At 22.1% G+C, this 26,546-nt stretch overlaps 6 protein-coding genes across 6 annotated transcripts; 2 read left to right on the forward strand and 4 right to left on the reverse strand. All coding sequences in view use genetic code 6, as the record gives it.

Moving 5' to 3' along the window:
- Positions 1-882: 882 nt before the first annotated feature.
- Positions 883-3,854, reverse strand: TTHERM_00248300 (YLP motif protein; the record flags this gene model as incomplete). Its single annotated transcript, XM_001023860.2, has 2 exons — positions 883-935; positions 1,037-3,854. 2 exons carry the CDS (start codon positions 3,852-3,854, stop codon positions 883-885), a joined length of 2,871 nt encoding a protein of 956 aa, XP_001023860.2.
- A 1,903-nt stretch (positions 3,855-5,757) lies between these two features.
- Positions 5,758-7,037, forward strand: TTHERM_00248310 (tetratricopeptide repeat protein; the record flags this gene model as incomplete). Its single annotated transcript, XM_001023861.3, has 2 exons — positions 5,758-6,483; positions 6,636-7,037. The coding sequence occupies 2 exons, from the start codon at positions 5,758-5,760 to the stop codon at positions 7,035-7,037; spliced, it is 1,128 nt and encodes a 375-aa protein (XP_001023861.1).
- A 668-nt stretch (positions 7,038-7,705) lies between these two features.
- Positions 7,706-8,394, forward strand: TTHERM_000248319 (hypothetical protein; the record flags this gene model as incomplete). The annotated part of the gene is made up of 2 exons (XM_012799950.1): positions 7,706-7,829; positions 7,958-8,394. Exons 1-2 carry the CDS (start codon positions 7,748-7,750, stop codon positions 8,392-8,394), a joined length of 519 nt encoding a protein of 172 aa, XP_012655404.1. The 5' UTR covers positions 7,706-7,747.
- Positions 8,395-8,953: 559 nt separating this feature from the next.
- On the reverse strand, positions 8,954-15,312 carry TTHERM_00248320 (hypothetical protein; the record flags this gene model as incomplete). The annotated part of the gene is made up of 7 exons (XM_001023862.2): positions 8,954-9,803; positions 10,041-11,047; positions 11,129-11,249; positions 11,478-12,540; positions 12,601-13,326; positions 13,627-14,528; positions 14,888-15,312. The coding sequence occupies 7 exons, from the start codon at positions 15,310-15,312 to the stop codon at positions 8,954-8,956; spliced, it is 5,094 nt and encodes a 1,697-aa protein (XP_001023862.2).
- A 2,234-nt stretch (positions 15,313-17,546) lies between these two features.
- On the reverse strand, positions 17,547-25,749 carry TTHERM_00248340 (transmembrane protein, putative; the record flags this gene model as incomplete). The annotated part of the gene is made up of 5 exons (XM_001023864.2): positions 17,547-21,901; positions 22,001-22,912; positions 23,012-23,763; positions 23,917-24,525; positions 25,568-25,749. The coding sequence occupies 5 exons, from the start codon at positions 25,747-25,749 to the stop codon at positions 17,547-17,549; spliced, it is 6,810 nt and encodes a 2,269-aa protein (XP_001023864.2).
- Positions 25,750-25,807: 58 nt separating this feature from the next.
- Positions 25,808-26,198, reverse strand: TTHERM_000248349 (hypothetical protein; the record flags this gene model as incomplete). The annotated part of the gene is made up of 2 exons (XM_012799951.1): positions 25,808-26,070; positions 26,132-26,198. The coding sequence occupies 2 exons, from the start codon at positions 26,196-26,198 to the stop codon at positions 25,808-25,810; spliced, it is 330 nt and encodes a 109-aa protein (XP_012655405.1).
- Between the last annotated feature and the right edge of the window lie 348 nt (positions 26,199-26,546).

Consider the following 26,546-nt stretch of genomic DNA (forward strand, 5'->3'; position numbering starts at 1 on the left):
AATTTGAACTATTTTGTTTTTATTTAACTTTTAAATGCATTCAACTCAAGATAATAATTCATTTTGTTGTCTGTGTTTAAAATAAATTACTTCAAAGCCGCTTGTATACCCTAATGAAATATAAATTCAGCGACATATTTATCAATTTTATTATTTTAACATTACATTCTTTGTTATTTTTCATTTATATTATTGTTAAATTAATCATTCTAATAATCTTAAAAATCAGATATCTAATTAATTTTATTTTTTTATATCTATAACTGTTGTTCAGATTCGTTATCATATTTGATAAGCTCAATATTAATTTTAGATTTATTATATTTGTTAAAATTAAACTTATTTTTCAACTACTTTGTACAATAATTCATGTTAATTTATTCTAAACTCTGCATATCATCTGAAAAATGGCTATTTAATAGATTAGTATGTGATTTTATATTTTAGCTTTAAAAACCAAAATATTAATTTGGAAATTTCTATTTACTTTTAGTATCACAAAAATGATTATTATTCTCTAGAATTTTTGAGTTTTCATATAAATTCAATTGTTTCATAGAGGTCTTTAGATTATCTAGAGTATATTATTGTGACTCAAAATTAGAATTTTCAATTGTATTATCTTATCTATTATCAAATAAGCTTTGGTTCTATTAATTTGTGTTTATTTTTTGCTACTTTACTTAAAATTATTCATATTTTTAATTCATCTAAAACATATTATCTTAAGTAAATGGTATATTTTTATTTGCTTATGATGAGGAATATTAAATTGAGTTTTTTTATGTTTAATTTGTTTGCTTGTAAAGCTATTCAAACATTTTATCTACTAGCTAAACATTAGATTGAAGAGTTTTTAATTAAGTCTAGGAAACAACTTACTCAAAAATATGGTCTTAATACTGATACTGTATTAATCCAAACACATCCTCCTACTTATGAAGTATATAATTATATAAATCACTGCAAATTTAATATATTTTTTTCTTATTTCTTTTTTTCTAGCATGCTGAAATTACATATACATGATAATTACAGTCTTGAAATTACTCATAAGATTTCTTCATTTATTCTAAGTATTCTTCTTTTATGTTGTTCTAGCTAAATATCCTATGTAGCATATTTAAAGCTTGTAACTTTAAATAAGGTAAATATTATTTACATTTTTCAAAGCAATTTGTTAAGATAGTAGCTGCAGTATATTAATTATTAATATAAATTTAATATTAAGCTTAGCTTAGAGCATAATAATAAAAATAAATATCTGAACTAAATTCATAATCTTAGGCTTTTAAAGTTTTTTTTAAAGTTTTATAAAGCTTGTAAAAAGTAATTTTAGTTTATTTATCTTATGTGTGGCCAGTAATTATTTTTGCTCTTTCCCTATTTTATGGGTATTAACTACTAAATGCTCTACTTTATTACATTACATATTACTTTTAGCACAAGCTCATGAATTTTTAATGAAAATTTTCTTACTTTCCCTTTTCTAAATTATTCTCATTGTTTTCTTCTCTTTATAATTTGTTTTTGTGCTCTAATATTTTTTTAAATATGGAGCTCACTTTAGGTCTATTATAATACGTATCTGTGTTTAAGCTGCTTTCCTCTAAGTTTAATTAATTTTTATCGTTGCTTACAATTGAGTTATTCTGTTTACTTTTATATTGATACATAACTGCAATTGAGTTATTTTATGTTTCAAAAAAATTTTCTTTTATTTGAAGTGGATCTTTTGATTTTTCTTGGTTTTTTAACTCTTAAAACAAAATAGACTGATCTTTTTCTTAACTATGGGAATAATTAAAAAAATTTTATATCTTTTTGCTTCTTGTAGATTTATGTTTTAATTTTTTAATATTTATAATAGGTGAAATAAATATTTAATCTGCATAATACTCTTTATTTTAAATTTAACTTTCAGTCACATTTTAGAATTAACAATATTCTTATTTATTTTTGTTATTTTAGTGATCATTTGTTTCAAATTTCTTTGAATATAAATCGGTTAGTATATTCAAAGTATCTTTAGCACTTGATAAATCTTTACTAAAGTAAAAACCCTTTAGCATTACAAAATAAGTTAGCATTTCTCTTTCATTTGATTTTCCTAAAAAGTTCTTAGTCAAATACAACAAATCTGAAATCATTTCTTAGAAAATATCCCACATACCTGAGTATGATATATAAAAATGAAATAAAGCTTTGACTAAATTTAATTTTCTGTTATACAAATTCTCGTAGAGCTCCTAAATTTCATTCTAATTGTAAGTATCTTCACCTTCTTATTAAAAATTTAAATATTCCAAATATGTGTTCTATTTGCTTGAATATTTTATGTTTTAATTTTCAGATTTGTGTTTATTACTGCTGTTATATTTGGAATTATTGTGAGAATAAACATTTAATTCGTAGTTTGCATATATAATTGATTTTTAAAAATTTATTATTGACTCCTAGTACCTTTGATTATTGTAATGTATTACTCCTATATTATTATAGCAAACTCCCAAAGAATTATAATTCTTTATATTTTCGAAGTGGTTAAGCTATTTATTAAATTCTAACAGTTTGGAACTTTCATTTGAGCTGAAAAAATTTTTATTTATTGATAATAAAATTTAAAACATATTTTAAAAGATGAAAAGTAACTCTTAAGTATCTTGAGAAAAGCAAACACCTTCAAAATCCTAATCAACATCAAAACTGATTTAAATTTAATTATAACTATCACTATCCGATTATTATGTTAGTTTTAATTTATCTAAAGCTTAAGAGGGTGAATTATAATTTTAAGTGAATATTTTTTTAAAAACAGACTTTTTATCTTATTTGTTCACAATCTAAATTTATTTAAGAACATTTGTCAAATGAGCTATTGGATATAAAATTTGGTAACCTAAAATTATAGAATAATAGAGCTTGAAGCCAATTAATATAATTAGAAGAGACAAACAACAGTAAATTTGCTCATTATTTAATATTTCAATAGAATTTGTTAGATTTTAACAATATTGAGTCATTTATTATTTAGAAATCAAATCGAGATAGATAAACACGCCTTTGAGTTAGAATTTCTTAGAAGGATTTATTTTTTTTAGTGTCTCTCGTTTTGGTACTTTATCTATTACTGTGATGAGATTTTGTGAAACAAAGTATTCTGTTCCGTTTCTGTTGTATTAGAAGGTATTTTGTATAGATTTTGGGCTTAAGCTTAGCTCTTTTATAGAATCTTAGCTATCTAAAACAAATTAAGACATTTATTGAATGTTTTCTAAAATATTTTGCACCTCACTTATATTTTCCAATAAATCTATCTCAGTTTTATACAAAGTATTTAATCCTACACTAGTTATTTTTTATTAAGAATCATATACAATAGTGAGTTTTCTAGGGTCTATGACAATTTTAGCAACTGAATTTTATGTCAAATTAGTAAAATAATTTTAAATTTAAGAAATATCTAAAGTGATACAAAGCAACGAATATATCTCACCATCATCGCTTGGGTTTGTGTTTTAATACTTTAATCTTCTTTGACAAAAGATACTACCTAAATAAGGTGTTACATTATTGTAAATAACTTAAGGATCAAAAATTGCAATAGATATATTGTTCATAGTTGGCTGATAGTAGAATCTACAGCGCACATCAAATCTGAATTATCCTGTGTATGGACACCCTGAAGGTATTTCATAGCTATCATATGTTAAATTTTTACCTGTCTAGTAGAATAATCCACCTTTATCATATCCTATCTGAATATCATCTATTTTTAGATACCTTTGATTTTAATTGTCATTTTCATATTTTATTGCTTTCCAAATAGAATCTTATCTCACAGCATAATCCATTTATTAAATTTAAATTTAATTAAGATCTTTCAAATACGCTTCATTTACTTAATGCCTTTTTAAAAAAAATTTTTTAAGTTAAAAGAAATAATTTTAATTTTTCTAATAATAAATTCAAAAATTGTTTCTACTTTAAAAACTTATTCTTGATTCAAAGAAAATAAAAAATAAAAAGATTTAATTTTCTTAATCTATAGCTATTCTCAAATAATTATTTCTTAAGTGATAAATATAACTTTAAAAGACAATAAATATGATTTAATAAAAATAAAAAAAATTAAAAAGAAATTAAAAAAAGGTTTTGGAGCAGGTTTCTAACCTGATAGAAGAAAAAAATAAAAAACGTTTAATCAAAGATTTAACTTTTTATGAAGAAATCTAAATTTTTTTATCAGACACTCAATCTTTTTTTATTATTTTTTGTACCTATGAATGAAAAAAAGGCTTAACTCTTAAAATTGATTGATTAATTAAAAATTTAGATTTCTTCATCGAAAATTTAAATCTTAGATTAAACATTTTTTATTTTTTTTGTTTGTTTAGGTTTGAAACCTATCTTGATACCTTTTTTTAATATTTTAAATTTTTTATAATTAATAAAAAAGGTTTACATACAATACTACTCAATAAGATTTCCTAATAAATAAATAATTATTTGAGAATAATAATATTTTAAATTTAAAATGTTTTTATTGAAAAGAGAACAATTGAATTTATCATGCCTAAATTACAGTAAAAGTATAATTTTATTTACCAAGAACTAACTTAAATATTATTCTTCTTAAACAAGTTCATGATTAAAGGATTTTCATTATTGTTATAAGCTCTATCGATATTTAGAATAGTAGGAATATGATTAATGTTTTTTTTGACATTATTCTAAATTAAATTTCCTTAAAATTCATTTAAAAGATTAATTTGCCATACCAATTTCTACATTTAAAAGTTAAGCTGAAAAACTATTGCAGTATTTAAGATTTAAGATGCTTTAATCTGATCTTAAAAAAGTTATTCAGCAAACTCATCAACTAGGTCTTAAGTTATTAATTAAGATATTTTTATGCTTAAAAATGTAATGATCATGCAAAATACAGTCGGAAGCAGCATTAATGCTATTATTGTTAAATGTGTTTTATTAGAATTGCAAAAATTAATTGCTCTTTAAATTAAAGCAGCTATTTTGTTTAAGCATTTATTTGATTTCAGAGACATATTTCTCGCAAATTTCTTTTGTTTTAATTTATTGAATAGATTAAGTTTTTCTAATATTATGAATACAATTAACGTAAAAATTATATTTATAAATTGATGCTTTTTCCTCTTTTACTTTTTTAATTTTTTGGTTATTTTTTATGCTATAATATTTATTAATAATTTATTTTCATTATTTTGTTTATCAACAATTACAAACTAAATTAACTTTAAACATCACTTGACTTTGTTCTGAAATCATAGGTGACACTCCATTCAATTGAAGGAATTAGTAATAATTTGTCAAAATAAAAACTTAAAATCTTGTAAAATTATTGCTTATTTAGAATTTACTTTGGTTTAAATTTTCTTGATTACTTTTTAAATTAAGCAAAATACATTTTTAAAAATTTCATCTAATAAATAAAAAAATTAGTTTATTTATGTTTATGAGAAAAATAAAGAAAAAATGAACAATATTAATTAATATAAATAGATAAAGATTTATTGACGTTGTTATGTACTTTTTTTTGTTTAATTTTTATTATAAAGAATAGAAATTTAAAAAATTAGTTTATTTATTTATGTTCAGAAAAAAATAATGAAAAAATGAACAATATTAATTAATATAAATAGATAAACATATTTAGACGTTGTTATGTACTTTTTTTTTGTTTAATTTTTATTATAATGATTATTATTGCTTAAAATTATGATCACTCATAATTAAATAAAGTACAACTTTTTTGCAAATAAGTAGGTATTCTCTTTTTATAAAGAGTTGTAAGAAATTGAATAGGAAATAAAAGACTAATTAAAAGAAAATTAGTAGGATATAAGAAGTCTAGCCATTTTATCACAAATAGAATATAAATTCAAGTAAAACAAATAACAAGGCCTCTAGTTAATCAAATAAATCTTATAATTATCACCATAAGATTTAGATGCTAGAATAGATTTGATATTGATTTAAATAGAATTTAGGGTAGGAATTAAAGAAGATTAACTGAAATTATTAAAAGAATGCTTTCAATTAGACTCTTTATATTGGAGGAATTTCTATGTAGCAGGTATATTGTATAATTCCATGCTTGATGAGCAATAGTCAAGAAGTATTTTAGAGGAAGGTTTATCTCATAACCCTAATAACCAATGGATTTTAAGTTATCTTACTTAAATATGTTCTGATAAACCCTCTATGAATGAAATAACAAAAGAATACTTAAATTAGATTTTAAAATCTGATACGTACGACAGCGATATACTAAGATATATATCTTATATTTATGGAAGTTTGAAAAATGAAAAAGAATCACTATTTTTCTTAGAGCAATCTTTGAAATTAAATCCTAAATCTCCCTAAACACTTAATAATATTGGATAATTAATTAGAGCTTCTATGAAAGATAATATAAAATGTATTGAGTAATGTTAAAAGGTAATACTTATCAAATTATTTAGATTAAATTATATTTTTTTAATTATTATTTAAGCATTTTATTTTGAAAGTAAAATTTAATAAGATTTATTGCGAATCCTAATTTATATTAAGAACTGATCAAAATATGACATTTTATTTTAAAACATTAGGCCATAGAAATAAATCCTAAGATAGTAAATGCATATTATAACATGGGTTTAGCGTATCAGAATGAATAGCAGCATGATAAATCCTTAGAATGTTATAAGAACTCAATAGTTGGAAAAAAGTTAAAAACTCCATATCAAAAGTTGTATGCTTTGTTAAAGTAATAAAAGAAATATTAAGAGGCAGAGTTTTACATTCAAAAAGGAATGCAATTGCACCCTAATGAAATAACAATAGCATATTATTATTTTGATTATTTGCAAAAATATTCTGAATTTAACAATTTAAGGGATAATGAATCATTTAATGAAGCTTCTAATATTTGTTTAAAGCTCTCAAAACAGGAATAAAATAAATACTTATATCCATATTTAACTAAAGTTAGTAATTAATAATTTTTTTGAGTTTAGTATGCTAAGATTTTCTTTTTCTTTATGATATTTTAAAATATTAAACACAGTAATTTATATGAAAATATTTTGACTTTATTTTAGTTTAATAAATTAATTTTAAATTTTTCTTGCTATTAATTTTTGCTATTTTAAGATACTTCTCTCTCTATATTTTGTTAAGGAAAATAAAACCTTTATAAGTTAGATTAATTAAATGATTACAATTTTAATATTTTTAAAATATCACCAACTGTGTTGGTACAGATTGTGAAATAGTATGTGTAAATGATTATTATCGAGCTGATAAAATTAATTTTATTGAATTCAATTCATAAAATAAATTTTATATTAATATTTATTTAACTTTGTAACACTTTTATGTGTTTATATGAATATTTTAAAAGAAATAAGAAATTTCTTAATTTTTAATAAGCATGTATTTTTTATTGAAATTATTAACTTTTATATATTTAAAAAAGGATTATAACTTTTCATATGTATTTATTCTTAAAATAAAATAAATAATACTTAAAATAATAAAGTTTATTCTTTTAAAAAATTAAAATAAATAGCATTAATATTTATTAAAACATTTTGACTATTTTTTAAATTAGACTTTATTTATTTATCTTTTTTGATTTATGAAATTTAATTTTTGATTTTAACATAAATATTTTCCTTTTTTGAAATTCAAAAAGTAGGTATAAAACTTCTACTAAAAAATGATGATCCTTGCTAAAAAAGTAAAATAATATACAAAAGATTGCTTGGTATGTAAACATATACCATTACTAGATTTTAGAAGTAGAAATAATTTTATATTTTATATTATAATAATAATTTTGTTTTTAATTACTAAAAAAGTATTTTTTATTTTTTTTTGAAATGAAACTATTAAAGAAAATTCATTTATCATTATTGATTCTATTAAGCAAAGGTACCAGAAGATCCAAAACCATTTTCACCTCTGATTTTATCAGCTTGCTAATTGTCAATTTCTTAGTTTCCATCAAGCTTTTGGAAAAAGGCACTTCCTTCAAATATTCTTTCAATAATAATTTAAGCAATTTTAACTCCACCTCCAATGGTAATATCTTTATCTGTTCTGTTGACAAGTAAAACCTTCAAAAGCCCTTTATAACCTCTATCAATAACACCTGCATCTACTGAAATACCTTTTACAGCATTGCCTGAAGTAGGAGCGACTCTTCCGTAATAACCCTTAGGAACTTCAATTTTTAAACCAGTGTTAATCAAGGCGCTTTATCTAGCAGGAATGACTTCGTTGCAAGTACTCAAGCTGTAGAGGTCCCATCCAGCAGATTCAGCATAAGCCTTAAATGGCTACTTTGCACCTTCTTCGACTTGAATAAAGTACAAAGCGTTTTCAGAGTATGCCTATGATTCCATTTTGATTTGCCTATTTATTTTTTTGTGTTCTACTTATTAAAAATTTTTTGCATTAAATTATTATATTTTACCTCTACTTTTTCTAATATTTAAAGCCTTTTTGAATCTAAATAACACTTTCATTGGCGCTTAAAGTGCTATTATATTAAATATTGCTCTTTTGAGTGCCCGCTAAATATTTTTTGACTCTGGGTTATTGTCTCTTGATATATATGTTTTACTTTGTTGCAAATTACAAAGAAATATTTTTTAGAATTTTAGAAAATTTAAATAATGAATTATTCATGTTTAAATCCAAATAGAAAGTTATAAATTAACAAATATTTAATATAAAATTTAATTATGCAATTCAAACAAAGTATTAAACAGTTTAATGATGTATATTTCTAGAAATTTTATTATATAAATGTTTCAGCTTTTTTTTATTTTAAAAATTTGAGTGGAGGAGGGATTTTACTAAAAAAAGCAGGAAACGATAAATATACTTTCAAAGTAATTAATTTATTTTTATCTAAAACTCATTCAAATGAATTAGTTTAAAATTACTCTACAATAGTAGGATACAAATTATGATTACTAATATCTCTCTGATTGTATATATATTATAGGAGTTTTGATTAAGATGTAAAAAATTATATCACATTTTTGTTTAGTATTTCAGCGTTTAAATCAATTGGTTGTTCTAAAGTAGATTAATAAGAATTTTATAGCAAAACTAGTAGCTCTATGCTTAAATTGTAAAGTAAGCTGCACAATTCTTTGTACAAAAATGTATTTCTAATTACTAAAATTTAGTCTGTAACATAAATTAAGAAAGTTTTTTGTATTGGATATGAATCTGAATCTTTAAACTTGAAGTAATTTTAAGAGAGCACCTCTTTTTAATTTTCACTTAATTACATATATTTTCCATTTTTTTTTTAAGCCTAATAAAAGGAGATCTTTTAAGGTGAATTTAGAATATCTCTTTTGAGTGCAATATGAACACCAAGATGAAATATTAGTTCCTATTCTTTTTATTAGGAAATCGAATTCTATAAATTTGAATTTGAATTCTCTTCTTTTTCAGTGGTGCTTGTATTTGGACATGATACAACCCTATGAAAATTTGAAATTTACTAAAGATTATTCTACTCATAAATAGAATCAATAGATGGGAATTTTTAATAATTTTTTTATTCTTAGTCATCGAATTTTCCGTTTAAAATTTAATCACTTAATTAACCATTTTATTGTGAATTATTTTTATCATCAGATGAAAAAAAAATTTTTTTAAAGGAAGATGGTCTATTTATATTAATTTTTTAAAATGAAGAAGTTGAAGAGGTATTATTTTTTTGTGGTTCATTTGATATTTATAGTGTTTAGCTAATTTATTAATTCCCTTTGCTTTTTTATTTGCTCTATTAAATTTCTTAATTTGATATATATTCTGGTTATTAAATCTACTAATATTTTGGATTTTATATCAATTTTTTTTAGTTTTTTATTTGTTGATTATTATGATAATTAAGCTTTTTTATAAAACTTTATGATTTTTCTTTGCTCAAATTATCTTTTGATTTGTCTTCAAAGTTAAAAGAAAAGTGTTATTAATCTAATTACTGTTATTTTAAGTTATTTTCAACTTTTTAATGCTAACAATTTTTAATAATTTCTTCTTAATTGTTCTAATTGAAGAATTGTTATGATGAATTAATTGAATTTATTTTTGTATAAGGTTAAAGGTTATTATTTTCTATGTTAATTAGACCATTCACAGATATATCTAAATTTAATTTAACATCTGACTACAAATTATTTGAGTTATCTATACTTTTGAATGAAACTTAGTATCCTACATTTTCGTTATTTAAATCAATTATACTAATGATAGCATTTTGATGAGTTTATTAATTTTCAGTTTTAATTTATTTTTCCTATTCTTTGATTTATTTTTGCATTTTATGTATAGAAAAAAATTCATCATCAAATTGCTCTGTCAAGCCTTGATGATTTTATTAGTGAAAATTTTATGAAGCATTTTAATTTTAATCAGATTTAAAATGAATTAAATTTTATGACAAATTTGACAAAGGAGATTAAATATTTTTAATTTAATCTTGATTGTAAAGGCTGAAACTAATATTTTAAGAGCATAAAGGAGAGTTGTTACACTACTTAGAGTCATTTTCATTAGTAAATGATTTTAAAAGAATCTGATAAAAGTGGTTTATTTATTTCTTAATTATAAAAACGGGAGTTAACATTTGCTATTGCACATAAATAAGCTCCTCTTATTTATAGTTTATTAAAGAAAGCTAATCTTATTTACGAGTTAAAATATCCTATATCAAATCTTAGCATAGGTGTAAGCATTCTTACTTTTAGAGTGGCTTTTGCACATTGGTTATAAAACAAATTTTAAAATTAGATTTTTATAGATTTTCGTACTAGTATTTCATATTTAAAAGAAAGGGATTTTTAATGTTTAATTTTATAAAAATATTATGAAGTTTCTTTAAAATTCTTTTTTTTAAATGAGGAGAGTAAACGTAGCTCCTTTCTAGTATCTTAGTAAGAATCTCAGCTGAGTGGCTGTAATTTCCTATCTTTGATTAAAGGTTTGATAGCTATAAAGTGTAATATTAAGCAAAAATATCCATATTAAATTTATACTGAGCTATTTTTTCAAACGATTTTATAGATTTTACTTAACTCTGATTTCTTGGCTTACTTCGTTGTTATTAGATATCATAAAGACTTGTAGAATTCGTTTCATAGGCCTAGAATGTTGCAGTGCTATAATATTATTCACTCTTGTTCTTTAATAAGCTATTTGAAAATAATACTCTACTTTACTTTTTTTCATTAAGATTAATATCTTATTTTTAAAAATTTATATTCTTATGAGAAAGATGCAATTCTTCATTTTCTTCCCTTTTTTGTATGTTTTTTGTTGTAAAAGAATGAAATTTTTTTGTTATAATTTATTAATTATGATGGTTTTTATCATTAATATGAGGCTACATAAGTTACTTTTAGAATAAAATACTTTATTACCTACCAAATAAAAACTGCTAAGCTGATTTAAGTTTATCAGGAGTTTCTTAGTTAATCTTAGCCATATCGATTATTAAATTACTTTGATTTTCTGCATCATTAGCAATCTAAACATTCTATTCTAAAACATTACTGATATTATTTTTGGAAATTTAAAAGAGATTGGCTTAAGTATCTCTAATAGCATGAAATGTAGCATTCTCGTCTAAATAAGCACCTTCAAGTTGGCGCGAAGACAACATTGTAGGGCTATCTTCACAAGTTAAAAAAAGAGAGTCTTTTTTTTTCAAGATTTCTTTATGCTTGAAAGTGAAATTAGCTGGTAGCTAAAGTGGTGCATCATTTAAATGAAATCTTGATTTTTGAGTTGCCTAAAACATAACTTAATCTGACTATTCAGCAGAAAATTAGATTGTTGGAAATTCATGGAGTTTTTAATCATTTTTTTGCTGATAGTGTTAAGGTGTAAAAAATATATTTTTGTTAGTTTTCTGAGATAAGCTCTAAGCGTTTATAAGAGGATTATTATGCTAGTTACTGAACGAATTAGGTTATTCTTAGCTTTAGAAGATAGGTTTTTATTCTTTTTTTTGAGGGGTTAAATTTTGTCTGATTACAGTTTTAGAAATAGATTCTATCTTTGCTTAATGCTTTGATTCTTTACTGAAATTATATATTTATTCATATATTGAAAGGCATTCAAGAAATTAATAAACTTTATTTTAATGCAATAAAGCTATAGATAGCTAATAGAGTATAATCATATCTCTTTTATGGCATTATGGAAGGAATTAGCTACTACTAATTGCAAGTAGCTCATAAACGACTGACTCCATTTCTTCCCACAAGCTAATATTGTTATTATGGTAATCTTTTAAATACCCTGCTAGAGCTTAACAATAGTTGTATTTTCTATTAAAGATATTCCACCAAAGCACTTCACTTTCTTATTTGCTTAGCTTACAGAACAATTTAAATTTAATAGAAGAAGAAAAGTTATGACTATTAGATAGAGTTTGATTATTATTTAAGATATTTAAAAGAGGATGTTGCATACTTTATTCTATATTAAGAATTTATAGTAAAGTTTTTTTCTTAGCCTAACTTCTAAATCTAAAATTACTAGAATAGTTAATAGAACTTTTATATTTTTATCCAAAATCATGTTTTCTAAGAGCAGAGTTTTCCTTTAAGATAGAATGGTTGTCATTATCACAAACTTGCTCTCTGCTTTTCTCATTAATTTCATTATTTGAATTGTCATGAATATCCTAATGTTTTTGAGTTTCAGATTTACAGAAATAGTCAATTGATTTATACAATTCAATCTCATATTAAGCGTATATCAAAGCATGCTAGTAACTTTCCAAAGCTTCTTTATACCTGCAACAATTATAGTGAATATTACCCATATTATTAAAGCAAATTCCCAATGCTCTATAGTTTTTAATGCTTTTAAAAAATTCAATTTATGTAGATAGACTAAGAAGCGATTAACTTTCGTCTCCACCAAAAATATTTTAAGTAATAAATTAGAGGGTTTAAAACATATTCTGAAAGCTTTCAAACAAACTCTTAGTTTCACTTGAAAGACAGAAATCAACGATATTAACTTTCCATTCTTCTTCCTAAATAAAGCCAAAGTATGTAATTCCTCCTCTTCTAGAACTCATTGATTAAAAATTTAACTGGCTCTTTAGATTTTTATCATTCAAATTGTCTCCATTTTTATGTTAATCTTCTTTTAATATTCTTATATTATACTAATTTTTTTCATTTTATTTTTACTTTTGCTTATTTTAAGATGAACCAATTTAAATATCATGGCTTGTCGTCTACGATTCACCTCCTTTAAAAATATTTTAAACACTTCTTTTTGTTTATTTTTACGATTACATTATTTTATAATCTAGGTTTATAGATGCTAATTAATTAAAAGAAGTCTAGCTTTTAAGTTTATTACTGGTTTCTAAAGTTTATTTTAACTGTATTTATTGTATAATTTTAGTGAGGTGAATTATTGGCCTTTCAAATAAAAAGCTAATCCTCAAGGCATAGAGTACTTCAATTATAATTGTAATTGAAAAAAAAATGGAGCTAACAATTAAAAACACAAGTTAAAATTTATCTAAATCAGATTTTACTTTACTAGATTTTTCCATAAGTTGCTCTTGGGTTAGCACATCTATAAAGATGTACACCAATTTTTCTAAATATTTAGTTCCTTATAGTTATTAGTCCTTCTAATTTGGAATTTTATCTATGAAAGTAATTCTATTCATAATTGCAAATAAATCTGTTCCATTTATATTATATTCTAGAGTAAGTTAGTTTTATAAAACATTATCTGTGAGAGATTTTACCATATTAACTTGACTAAAGCTGTCTAATATCTATGAACTAGTAAAATTTTTCAAAGTGCTCATAAATAAGTCTTATTACTACTTTGATTACATCCATTTAATTTAATGGTCAAATACGTTTATTACTTAGCCTTTCAGAATAGATTGGTCAGAATCATAAATTACGTTTAGCTTTACAGGATCCAAAAATAATTAAAACTTAGAATTACTACCAAAATTATTCATAAAGGAAGATATGTGTGTTAAGTCGATATTTAGGCATAAAATACTGTACTTTTCAAAGTCTTCATTTGCATTCCTTATATCAGTCCTTTAGCAGAAAATACTTGCTAAAAAAGGTTCCCCAAGATTGCTATAAAATATATCAGCATATAATATTGGAATAGAAGTACTCTCAATAGTAGGCTGATAATAAAATCTGCATCTTACATCCATGTGATATACGTTTGGTAAGCACCAATTTGGAGGTTTAAATTAAGAATATGTTGAATTAATACCTGGAGTTATGTATAGAGCTCCATCATTTTCAAACCCTAAAAAAAGGTCTTTTATTTATAATCTAGAGTAGCCATTAATTGTATTTTCGTATTTAATAGCTCTCCATAAGCTATCTAGGTAAAAAGAATCCTATAGTTCCTCCTTTGACTATATATTTAGTTCATCAAAATTAGTGTGATTTGGATTAAACCTAAATATATTTGATAAATAAATTATTGCATAACTTAAATATAAAATTGTGAGTGATCAACAGACCATTTTATTTTTGTTTAACTAAATAAACTACTCAAATATATTTATTTTTTGAAAAAAATTAATTATTTTATCATTTTTATGCTTTCTAATGGCGATTTAAATCAATAATAATTTTATTTTCTTAATTGAATTGAAAAAGTAGAGGATTTATTTAATTATCTCAAACAACTAGCATTAATTTGTTAATATTATTATTTTTTTGAAAAAAAAAAACAAAGTAAAAATGAGAAAATTAACTAATACACTAACAATTAATCTCAATTATAGAATAATTAAAGTTTATATATTATTTACCATGTGCTTGTTAGGATAGGATTTCTTTTGAATAAACCTAAAAGTTATGAATCTTCTGTTTAGTTAAATGTTTTTTCAAGACTTATAAAAGTAGCTTAGAAATTAGGGTTTTTAATAACTTGGCCATTAAGGATTTTCTTATAAAATTTATTTGTAACGTACAGTCTCCATTATATCTATTGTACTTGCGAATCAAATTGAATCCCTAGAGCAAAATTATGCTGCTTAGAGCTATTCTTTTGTGATTAATATAAATTCTCACTATATTATGTTATTAATATTTTTGTCTATAATTAAAACTATGTGAGAGATGTATAGCAAATAACAGACATAAGAAGAGAAGGCAAAATAGCCAAAACTGCTATGATAAAGGTTTAGCTCTATAAAATTTATTTCCACTAGGAATTTAGTGATATTTAAACCATTTCTAATCTAAATTATTACTACTTTTTTATAATATAGAGACTGAAAATATTATTTTTAATTAGATTATATCACTACCTAGTAATAATTGATTAATTTACTAATTAATTAGATTAATTATCTAATAAATCACTACTTCTACTCTTAGTGTATGCTTTGTATATTGTAATTAATTCAAAATTTAACAATCTTCTTAACTCTTTCCTAATCATTCATGTTAAATAAATAAAAATAAATACTAATAAATTTATTACTTATTTCTTTATTTAGTTATAGGATGACTATCATTTTACAATGAATAAGCATCACAGATTTAATTATACTAAAAATATACTCACAGAATAAAGAAATTAAAATATACATTTTGTTAATCCTTAATAAATTTAAGAAATATTCTTTTGGTATTTTTAAAGACTAAATATCATTAAATATATAAATAACCATACGCCATTTAATAACTTTTTAAATAAAATATGTATACTAATTAAAGCACTTTAAAATAAATACATTTTTTTAATTAATATTTAATTCTTATCAAATATGAAAAGGTTACTTTCCAGATTTTAACTGAATAGTTTTACAAAGAAAAATAACTTAATATATAACTCAAAATTTATATATTTTCTAATAAATTCTATATATACTAAATTGACTCAAACAAAAATAGATACTTTTTATTTATTTATCAATTAATAGACTATCAAAAAATCAAAATTAATTTTTGATTTTATCTATTTCTTTTTTATACTCTGACTATCGAAAGCTACTAAATTTTTAGAGTAACAAATAAAAATATTATTTAAAAATTTTTCAAAATGGCAATTAAGATATAATATTAAATAAGTTTTTTTGAATATCGAATCAAGCAACCTCATTTTAGGTAACTTGGTTACTATAATATTTCCCTTTGTCAGAAGGAATAAGATCAAAGCTAATTAGGATTATTTCTTTTTTATCAAATTAATACAACTCGCAACCTTAAAATTCGTGAAACAAAATTAGATTATTTTTTTCAAGTATCACTAGTTTTGAAAAAGCATCTTCTATATAACTACTGGAACAATTAATTCATTTATAAAATTAATTAAAAAAAAAACATTCAATCTATTAAAATACGATACAATTTACTTTGATTATATTTAATTCTTTGATCACCTCTTTTTTTAAGAATGAGTATATCTATTTTTTATTTGTACTATCTCCGCTTTATTCAGAAGTAAAATTAAATAAATAAATAAAATTTTAATCATACATTTTTATTATAATTTCTGAGTGAACAGTCTCAGAAAAGCTAAATTTATTTTGATAATATTACTTAAGTATACTATTTTGAACATTAGAATATCTCAGATTATTTAATCTAAATTTTATAATATTTATTTAATATAAATTCTTAATTTTTTCTATTGTATTAGAGTATAATTTTATGATTTTTTAGCTTATGTTTTTTGAATTGAATTTAAAATTACTTTATTAGAATTAATAAATATGCTAAATAATAAGTATTCATATCTCTAAATATTTTTTTATAGATACTTAATCAATCTTTTCTGATATAAATATTAAACATCGCTCTCTTTTTGTATCTGTTTCAAAAAAATGTTTTTAAACCTAAATTATATTTCTGTATTACAGTTAAAATTTTAAGGTAATAAAATTACAATTAGAGCAAATTATTGATTAATAATTTACAATAAATTATTATAAATTAAAAATTTTTGAGTTAATCACATTTTCTTCTTCATTCTAAAAAAGCATTGAGAAATCTATAAGGTAAATGTTAATATACCGTCAATCCTTATTAATTCAGGTTACTTTATATTAAAGCATTTTACTAAGATTTTCTGAATTATTTTTAAAATATAAAAATTTTTGAAAATAATTAATTTTGTGCTTATTTGAAAGATTACACATAATTATTTTTAACTTATTAAATTTGAAAATTACTTTCTTATAAATAGTTTAATACATTTTTTATTTTGGTACTTTGCTATAATTAGAACCTTAGTTATATTTTCTTTTATAGTTTTATGATTTATATTGTGCGAAATTTCTCAATATTATTTCTTAAAATTAATTTTAATTCTTTCATTTAGCAGTAAATGGATATAAGATATAAATTTATCTTATTAATTCAAAAAAATAAATGAAAAAAAAATGAATATTGATAAGAGCCATAGCAACATAACTAGAAGGTAGGAAAAATTAATCCTCCATTCAGTTGATGCTAAAAGAATCAGAAAAGAAATACAAACAAGAAGGTCGTTTAAAAATGCTCTATAATAAGCGGTAGTAAGTTTACATTGAAATTTGATCTTTATGAATATATATATTATAGTAATTTATTTGAGGAAAAGAAAAATTTAATGACACACTTTTATTAATAGTATGAATCTGAGTCTATTGATGTCTCATTCACAGAGTCTTAGCTATTTAATTGAAGTATAAGAAGTTCTATCTCGCTATTATACAGCATTTAGCATAATTTAGAATACATTTCAGTATTTTAATCTATTTAATTTTAATCTGTGGCAAATATGATAAACTTCTTTACACTTATAGCTACTTGGTCTGTTAAATATTGATGGGTAAATTAACTTTCTGAATTTTACTTTTATTATTGAAATTTCTATTTTGGACTTTCGCATTGCTTTTTTAAAGTGATTTTTTATTTTTCTACTTTGCTTATGCACTAATTAAACTCAAACTTTGACTTTATAAAATTGTATGTTTAGTTTTCATTATTAGATTACAATAAAGATACGATGGCCTTTTACATACCTAAATGGAATTATTTGTCTTCATTTGATTGCATTTTAATTTAGGGTTGGTTATTTTTGTAATCTTTAAGAACTCTTTAGTCAATTTTGCTTTAGCTTTCAAGATGATTGGAGCTTTGAGGAAAAGTTAAAAAGCATGGTGATTATGGTAGATTCAAAAACTATTAATTTTCACTTGAATTTTATTATTAATGTTCATACGATTATACATTTGTATTTGCATTATTTCTGTTAAATTCTTATAGTATATAGTTTTTATTACTGGTTGGTGTTAATGAGTAGCTTTCCCTTTTAAAAATTTACTATTTTTAATGGTAAGATTAAACAGAAAGTCTTCTAAACAGGTTTCTTTTATATATTTAAATACTGTTTTTATCTTCGTTTATATTGTTAGATTATTTGCTTTAAATATCATTTTAATTTACTTATTATGATTAACTAGAATAATCCTAGAAATTTTGCAATGAATTTATTTTTTTTAAGTTTACATTCATTTATTTTAATGGTTTAGCTCTTTAACTTATGGGACTTTTAATTTGGCTTTATTTATCGTATGTATTAAGTTAGCTACTAACACTAAAAGATTATTCTACTTTGCTTTCGTTTATATTACTAAAAAATGAATCGTCTTATTCTGTTTATTCTTGAGACAAGTCATTTATAATTAAATTTTATTAATGATTGTTAGTATTTAATTTGTAAGGATTAGATTTTTGTTTTTGTAAGCTTAATGATTTCTTTTTAATTTATTCAATAAGCTTTTACTTTTCAATAGATGATGTAACCTAATTTGGATTAATAGAATTCTAATTTATTTAGGATTGGTGCTCCAAATAGTTTGTTTTTTATAGGTTCTACTATTTAGAAAATAAGCTCAGTTTTTATTAAGAATCGATTTATTGTTATTTGTTTGTTTATTCTAAACTATCAATAGGCTATTAGACATATAAGAAAGACTCTGCTTTTCTAATATTTGGTGGTGATACCTAATAATTTATACTTGAACGAGCTGATTCAATTTTAGACTAAGCATCCTAGATTTGATAAGCATTTTTTTATGCTGCATTAACTATCAAATCAACATCTAATTTTTATAAATTTGAACTATTTTTTTCAAAAGTTTAAGCAACTGTTTGATTTCTAAAAATTTATTAGTGTGCTTCTTCTTTAACGCTTGATCCAAAAAATATTTATGGTTTTTAATTTTTCTATTACTCAAATGGGGAATCAATTTTGATTGGGGAGTATAAATTATTGGAAAAAGAATCTTGGAACAATTCTTATTTACTAACTAGCTACTAAAAATCATTTAGATCTTCGTAGTCGTTGAAAAAGTTACTTTTTTGATTTTTAAACGTTGCTGCAGAGTACTCATCATCTTTAAAACATCCACGATTAGAGTTATTTATAATATTAAGATCTTTAGCTTCTTTAGTTACTTAATTTAAAAGCAGTTTATTACTTTACCTTCTGTTTTTTTAATTAAGTAAATTACTATAAATGCTCATATTTGCTAAACTTTAATCTTAATAGTTTTCATCTAAAAGTTTTTGTTTATTTTGTAATTGCTAAAATGTTTTCTAGTTGTCGTATAATTAATTTATTGATTTCAATTCATTTGTATTATAAACACTATTCTAAATAATTTAAGTATTGCCTAGAGTCTATTCATTTTAATTTTTCTAATTTGTGAAAGTATTTATTTATAAGTCCTAGAATTCTAAATTACTAATATGCATTTAATTATTTTTTTATGAGTCTTATTTATGAAATAGGTTTTCAAAGATGCTATCAGCTTAATAAGGTTACTGTAATTTTGTTTTATTCTACAATTATTATTTGAAAATATTTTCCTTTTCATGGTTATTCGATTCACTTTAAAGAGATTCCTAATAATTAGCCTAACTTTAGAAAGAATTCTTAGGATCCTACTTTATTTGTCCTTCTTAATTTTAGTAACTAATACATTTGGTTATTTTTAGGTTTTTAAAATCATTATTTATGTTTTTATTACTTGAAGACTTTTAAAATACAGATATCAATAAATTATCTATAAATGAACTATTAGATAATTTAAGCTAAGCATATTAAGTCATTTATAGTTCTTAGCAGTAGCATTTTTCATCATAATTATAAGTAACGAGCCCTAGTTAGTCTAGGTCTTACTTTAAAATCTCATAGAAAATGTCATTGATCAATTCAAATGATCTCGAAAGAGATTAGCTGTCTCTGCAATTTGAAACAAATTAAATTTTAAAAATATAATTATGCATTTGATTTTTTATCATTTTGTCTAATTATATATTTTGAATATCTGCTCTATAAAATATTTTTTGGAGCATCAAAAGTCTTTTATGTCTTAAATGTTATAAATAAAGTTCTTCATCTTACAACTGTTAAGTTAGCAGTTATGCTGCTTTATAATACTCTCCCTTTAAATACAATAGCTCTGATTATTAAAGAGCCAAGAAACAATCAAGAATACTCTAAGGAAATATATTTCGAGAAATTTATTCATCGTTGTAATTTTTTTTTATTTTTGAGATCTAAATACTCAAACTCTTTTGCTATTACTCATGGTTTTAACTTATTTATTAGTTTATGAAATATAATTTTTATTTTTAACTTAAATTAATTTAATTAGTTCCAAAACTAGAATTGCCAGACAAATAATTAAAATGATGGATAGAGCCTTATTATTTATAGCTTTTATTGGCATTTATCTAATTAAATGAATTTTGAGCAGAGGAGTTAATAATTTGTTTGGTATATTTATTAGAATTATTTAGGGTATTTTAAAATAGCAAATTAGGCTTAGAATAATTATATTCTTTTGAGCTTAGTTAACTTCTTTTTCTATTTATTTAGGAAATATTTTTAGATCTTTTATGCAATTTTATATTGCTACTTGGAGATTTTCTATACTTTTAGTAATACTGACTTTGAACATGTTGGGTTTCGTTATTTTGAATGGTATTTATTTTATTATTTCTTAACTTTGGCAGTTAAGTAATTTCAATAATTTGAATTTGTTTGTTTTAGGGTTTTTAATTTTTTTACTCACCCCTTTTTTTAGAAAAAACACTTCTGAATTTCTCAACATAACTCTTAAATTTCTAGAAAATGGTGTTTTCTCTATACTCTTATTTTCCTTCTTATATCTACTCTAAAATATTTGTAGGAGTAGTGTTATCTTTATTTTCTTTATTATAGGAATCTTGTTCTTTAATTTATTTAAATTATTGTACGTTTTATGGCTAAGACTTGTATTTTTTTTAAAATGAAAATCCTTAATTCTGATTATTCTAGTTCTAATTAGCTTAATTTGTTTGAATTATTTACTATAATTTGTTTGCATTTTTAAGATTTGAATCCAAGTCAAATTGATTTCCGTTGTTTGTATACTTTTTATGTTTGGTTTATTCTATTTCTTAAGTTAAAAGTAATTAAATATTTGAGTGAGGTATTTTTTTGTCAGTTTCATTTAAATTTTAAATAGAAGAAATAGGAGTATTTTGCTTTGTCATCTTTTAATTTAAATCATTCACATTTAGAATTGTAGTATTTTACAAATTTAAATCTTAACATAAATTGATTTCATTATTGTTATTTTATAAGACTATATTTGAGTTATTTATTAGTTCGTTTTTACTTTATAATGATTTTAATTAACATTAAGAATTAGGTTAGGTTGATCTCTGCTAATTTATTGAACTGGGATTGGTAGATTTTATATTTATTTAGTTTGAAGAATACTACTATTATTATAAACTCATGCTTTTGCCATTAGAAATTTTGCAGTTAATTTAACCTATTTAATAAAAAGGAAGATTATTTTTATTAATGAAAAACTTTTGTAAAATAAAAAAATGGCTTGCTTAAATTTAAATTATTAATAATAAATTTTTACAATTACTTTAGTTGATATGGCTAGGTAACTATGGTTAGCAATCTTATTAAGAGACATCATTTAAATTATTTGAAGCGACTAAATTAGGTAAATCAGCTAGAGTTTTAGGTTAGTTTTCATTAGCAGCGGAATAGGTGGTAATTCTTGCATGAGTAAAGCTAGATAGAGTTTTTTCCTTTTACATTTGTGGTGAACATATTTTTATATTCTAAGAAGTATTTAATTAGTTATGAGAAAACTGCTTGTTAACTTATTAAGAATTTGATTGAATAAAAGCATTCTAGATGTTATTTTATAAGGGTTGAGGAGATAGTTAAAATTGTTTATTTGAATTAATTGTTTGATATTATTTAAAGGGAGGAGAATTCAATATCAGAGAAGGTTAATATACAAAGCTATTAAGGACTCTGCATTTTAGGGCAAGATATTTATTGTACTTCTTTATTCCTCTATTCAAATTTTATTCATATAAATCAATCTTACCTTGTTTGAATAGAGTTACTGATTTATAGTAGAGTAGAACAATTTGTCTACTGTAGCAATTAAATAACTATGTCTTACTTATTTAAATAAGCTCTTCTACTAAGTTCTCAGCACATATCCATAAATGGTCTTAATTATTTTCATTTAAATAGGACAAAAAAGCCTTCAAGTAATTCATTTTTCTATTAAAGTGATTCCAGTATGTAATTTCTTTATCACTTCTATCTGATTTTTCAGAACGAAAATCATATTTATACAAACTCCCCTTCCTTTTACTACTTTCACTAAGATTACCTTAATAGATTTCCTAATGCTCTTCTTATTAAATATTCTCTTTATATAATCCTAAGTCATAATTTGAACAAATAATAGCTTTCTAGTATGATTCCATAGCCTCAAAATATCTACCAGAATTATAATGTATATTGCCTATTTTATAAGTTTTAAATAAATTTTATTTAGTTTTTTAAAAGTTTGAAGGATTATAAATAATTTTTAATGTAAAATATTAAAAATAGATAAATCTACCTATATTATTTTTGCAAACTCCAAGTGCTCTAAAATTTTAAAATTATTCGAAATACTATAATTGCATGTTTAGATTTAATAAATTATGCCCATCACTTTAACTATAAATGTTTGAAGTAGTGTAATGCAAAGTTTTAAATAGATTTTAAAAGCTCCCATAAAGTATTTGCATTTCTTTAGATAAAAAAATAGATTCAATATTTAAATTAGTTTCAATTAAATCTTAAAATTAGACATTTCCTTCTTCACTTGTTTCCCATTTTATTTTAGAGAGAACTTTGGTTAAATGTTTAACACCATTAATTATGCTTAATGAAATAACATTTGCTTTTAGTATTATAAATAAGAGAATCACAACAAATCCAAAAATCGAGAAACAAGTGAAATAGATAAAAAATTTTGTGACATCGTCTTTAAGTTTAGTCATGTCTTTAGTAAGCACTTCCTTGGATAAGATATTCATATAGAGAATAGCTCTTTCTGTTTAGTATTTAGGAATATTATTTAATTTCATTTCATAAGAAGGAATCTTATCTATGAGTTTAACTACATTCATAACTATAAAGTAGTGACTTCCACTATTAAAATTAATTTCATATGTTTTTAGATTCTCTTATTTATCTTAAATTTCAATCATATTAATGTTATTATATTAATTCAAACTCCAATTCTAATAATTATTTTGTATGAATTAAATAAGCATTTCTTGCTATTCTTAGTCTGAGCTGCTTACATCAGTTACTTATGTTTAGCTTTTATTTTAAAAAATAAGTTTATAAAAAAATTAAATATTTATTATTAAAATGAAAAAATGTTTAAGAATAATAATTAATTGAGTTTAAATTTATTTTAATTTAAATAAATAAGTAAATTAAATTTGTTAATGATTTGAAATTGATTTTTACTTTGAGTCAGACTAGATAAGAGATATGTTTTTAAGATTAAAAATCTATTGTCTTTGAGTTTAAATTTAAGAGTGGTAAATTATTTCTAATGAATTAGGGTCTAAAACTATTTGAATAGAAGATTCCTTGTTAAAATTGGAAAAATATTCTGGAATCTATGTCAAGTCAATATCATTGCAAATAATAGAATGCAAAGATGTGCTATTTTAATTATTTGTTTTCATTAATTTTTAGCACAAAACACTAGCTATAAAAGGATTACCATCAGTATACAAAAGATTAGGTTAATACATTTACAAAGAAATTTGATTTTTAGTATTTTCATAGTAGTACCTACAACGAACATCGAATACATATTTTTACCTTACACATCCAGGAGGTAATTACATATTTTAATATGTAGTATTTATAGCAGTCATGTATACCATTCCATCATAGTCAAATCCTACAAAAATATCTCTAAATTTTAGTTTTCTATTATTTGAAATATCATTCAAGTTATTGTCATAGACAATAGCTCTCCAAATACTATCAAGGCTAGAGACATTTTAAAGTTATTATCTAGATTATAGATCTAGCTAATCTATATATGCTATACTAGGAGTGTGCCTATTTAATATTGTAGTTAATACATAAAAATTGTAAAAAAATAAAATAAAATTTTGTATATGTAGACTGTTAGTTAGGAAAACCCAAAAAATCATTAAATTTTTGTTTTAAAATATTCTTAGCATTGATGTTAAATGAGTAATATCTTTGAATTTTTCAAGATATTGATATTTATTTAGTTGGATGTTTGAAATATAAAAACTGTAATCTGGGGAAAGATAGCTAAATTGAATCTTTTATCAATAAGTTTATTTATTACCAAAATTTTCTTTCAAAAAGTGTAAGAATACTTTAATAACCACAAATTATTATTTAGAATTATAAAACAAAAATTTTATTTTTTATAATTTTTTTCTTCTATTTTTCTGATGCCTAGAAAACAATGAACGTAATTAATTAATTTACGAAATTAGAACTATTTAAGAGATTAAAAATGAATTATTATTAAAAATGTTAGTATTTATCTAGAATTTTTTATTTTTATTGTATGTGTTTACTCTTGAAATTATTATTTATCCTTACTCATAATTGTTAAATATTTGGATAATTATATTGAATTTAATAATTAAAATTAATTGGGAGCAATATTAAAATTATGATATACTAATTTACACTTTTTTGTTATCAATTATATTGAAAGATTTAATTAATTGATTAAATTATGATAATAAAATAAAGTTTCTTAATGATATTCATAAATTAATAGTCTTTAACTAGTACTAAGTTTTTTTTAGCTTCAATTACTATTAAGAGATACAAATTAAAAAGATGATTAATAATATATCTCACTTAGTGAAATTCTTTCTCTAGCTCAAGATAAATGAATGCTCTAGACTCAAAATAGTAAAATTTAAATTTATAATTTAAATTTTTTTAATGCATGTTTTATATTATTTGTATGAAAGTAGAAATATTTGAACAAATTTTTTTAGCTTTTTTATTATTGAGGATTATTTCTAGTGAATATATTAAACTTTAAAATTTAATTGATTCTTATGCTACTTAAAAAAAATGTATGAAAAGTGAAAAGAATAAAAATTACCATGAACTTGTCAGCAACTTATTTTTACGAAAAAGGTCCAATAGGAGTTATTCTTCATCATTTTCGTAAGCTCTATCAATATTTAAAACATTATTTTAGTATATATAGTTAGGATTTTGCTTAACTCTTTGATTAATGACTTTATCATGAAATTAATTCAAAAGATTGAGCTACCAAGACATTTTTTAAAATTAGTTATTAAGTTAGAATAGTAGAGCCCCATTATGACTTTTAGTGTTTTCAATTTGCTGCTAATATATGTAATCTGCGTATTAAGAAACTATATCTAGTCCTTTATTTAGTGTAAAAAATATTCCTACAATGCATATTATGATAGTGATCACTGTAGGCAGCGATATAATAGATATTATTTAGAAATGAACAGATTTGAAAAAATTCGATTTCATTTGCTAAAGATATTTTAAGTTCTTAATAATATAGTGGGGAAGCTATTTGTTATTTCAATATAAATGAGTGGAGACTTATATGAAAACTCTATTATGCTTTTATGTTTATCAGTAAAGTTATTTGATAATAATATATATATATATATTAATTAATTACTAACAAATGTCTCAATATTTATTATTATTATAAATGCTTTTCTGTTGGAAATGTCCAATTCACTCATATTTGCATATATTTATTGCTATTGAATTATTATTTATTGATCTCTCTATATTAAGTAATTTACTTAAACCTTATAGATATATCTTTTTAATTGCTTATTCTTGAATCTACTTATTTTTTTGAGAAAATTATTAACAAGAATTCAGGCATATTTTTAATAAATTATTCATTTCTATTAAACACAATCATTCATTATCAAATACTTGAACATTTTTTTATCTTGTGCTATTTATCACAAATTTATAAAAAATCTTTTGAAGGTATTACAAAAAATTTTAAAATATATACAACTATTTTTTTAAAATTAGAAAATTAAAATTATTTTTTATTTTTAAAGAGAATATTTAGA

This window comes from Tetrahymena thermophila (assembly GCF_000189635.1).
Source record: "Tetrahymena thermophila SB210 genomic scaffold scf_8254406, whole genome shotgun sequence".
Taxonomy (NCBI): Eukaryota; Ciliophora; class Oligohymenophorea; order Hymenostomatida; family Tetrahymenidae; genus Tetrahymena; species Tetrahymena thermophila.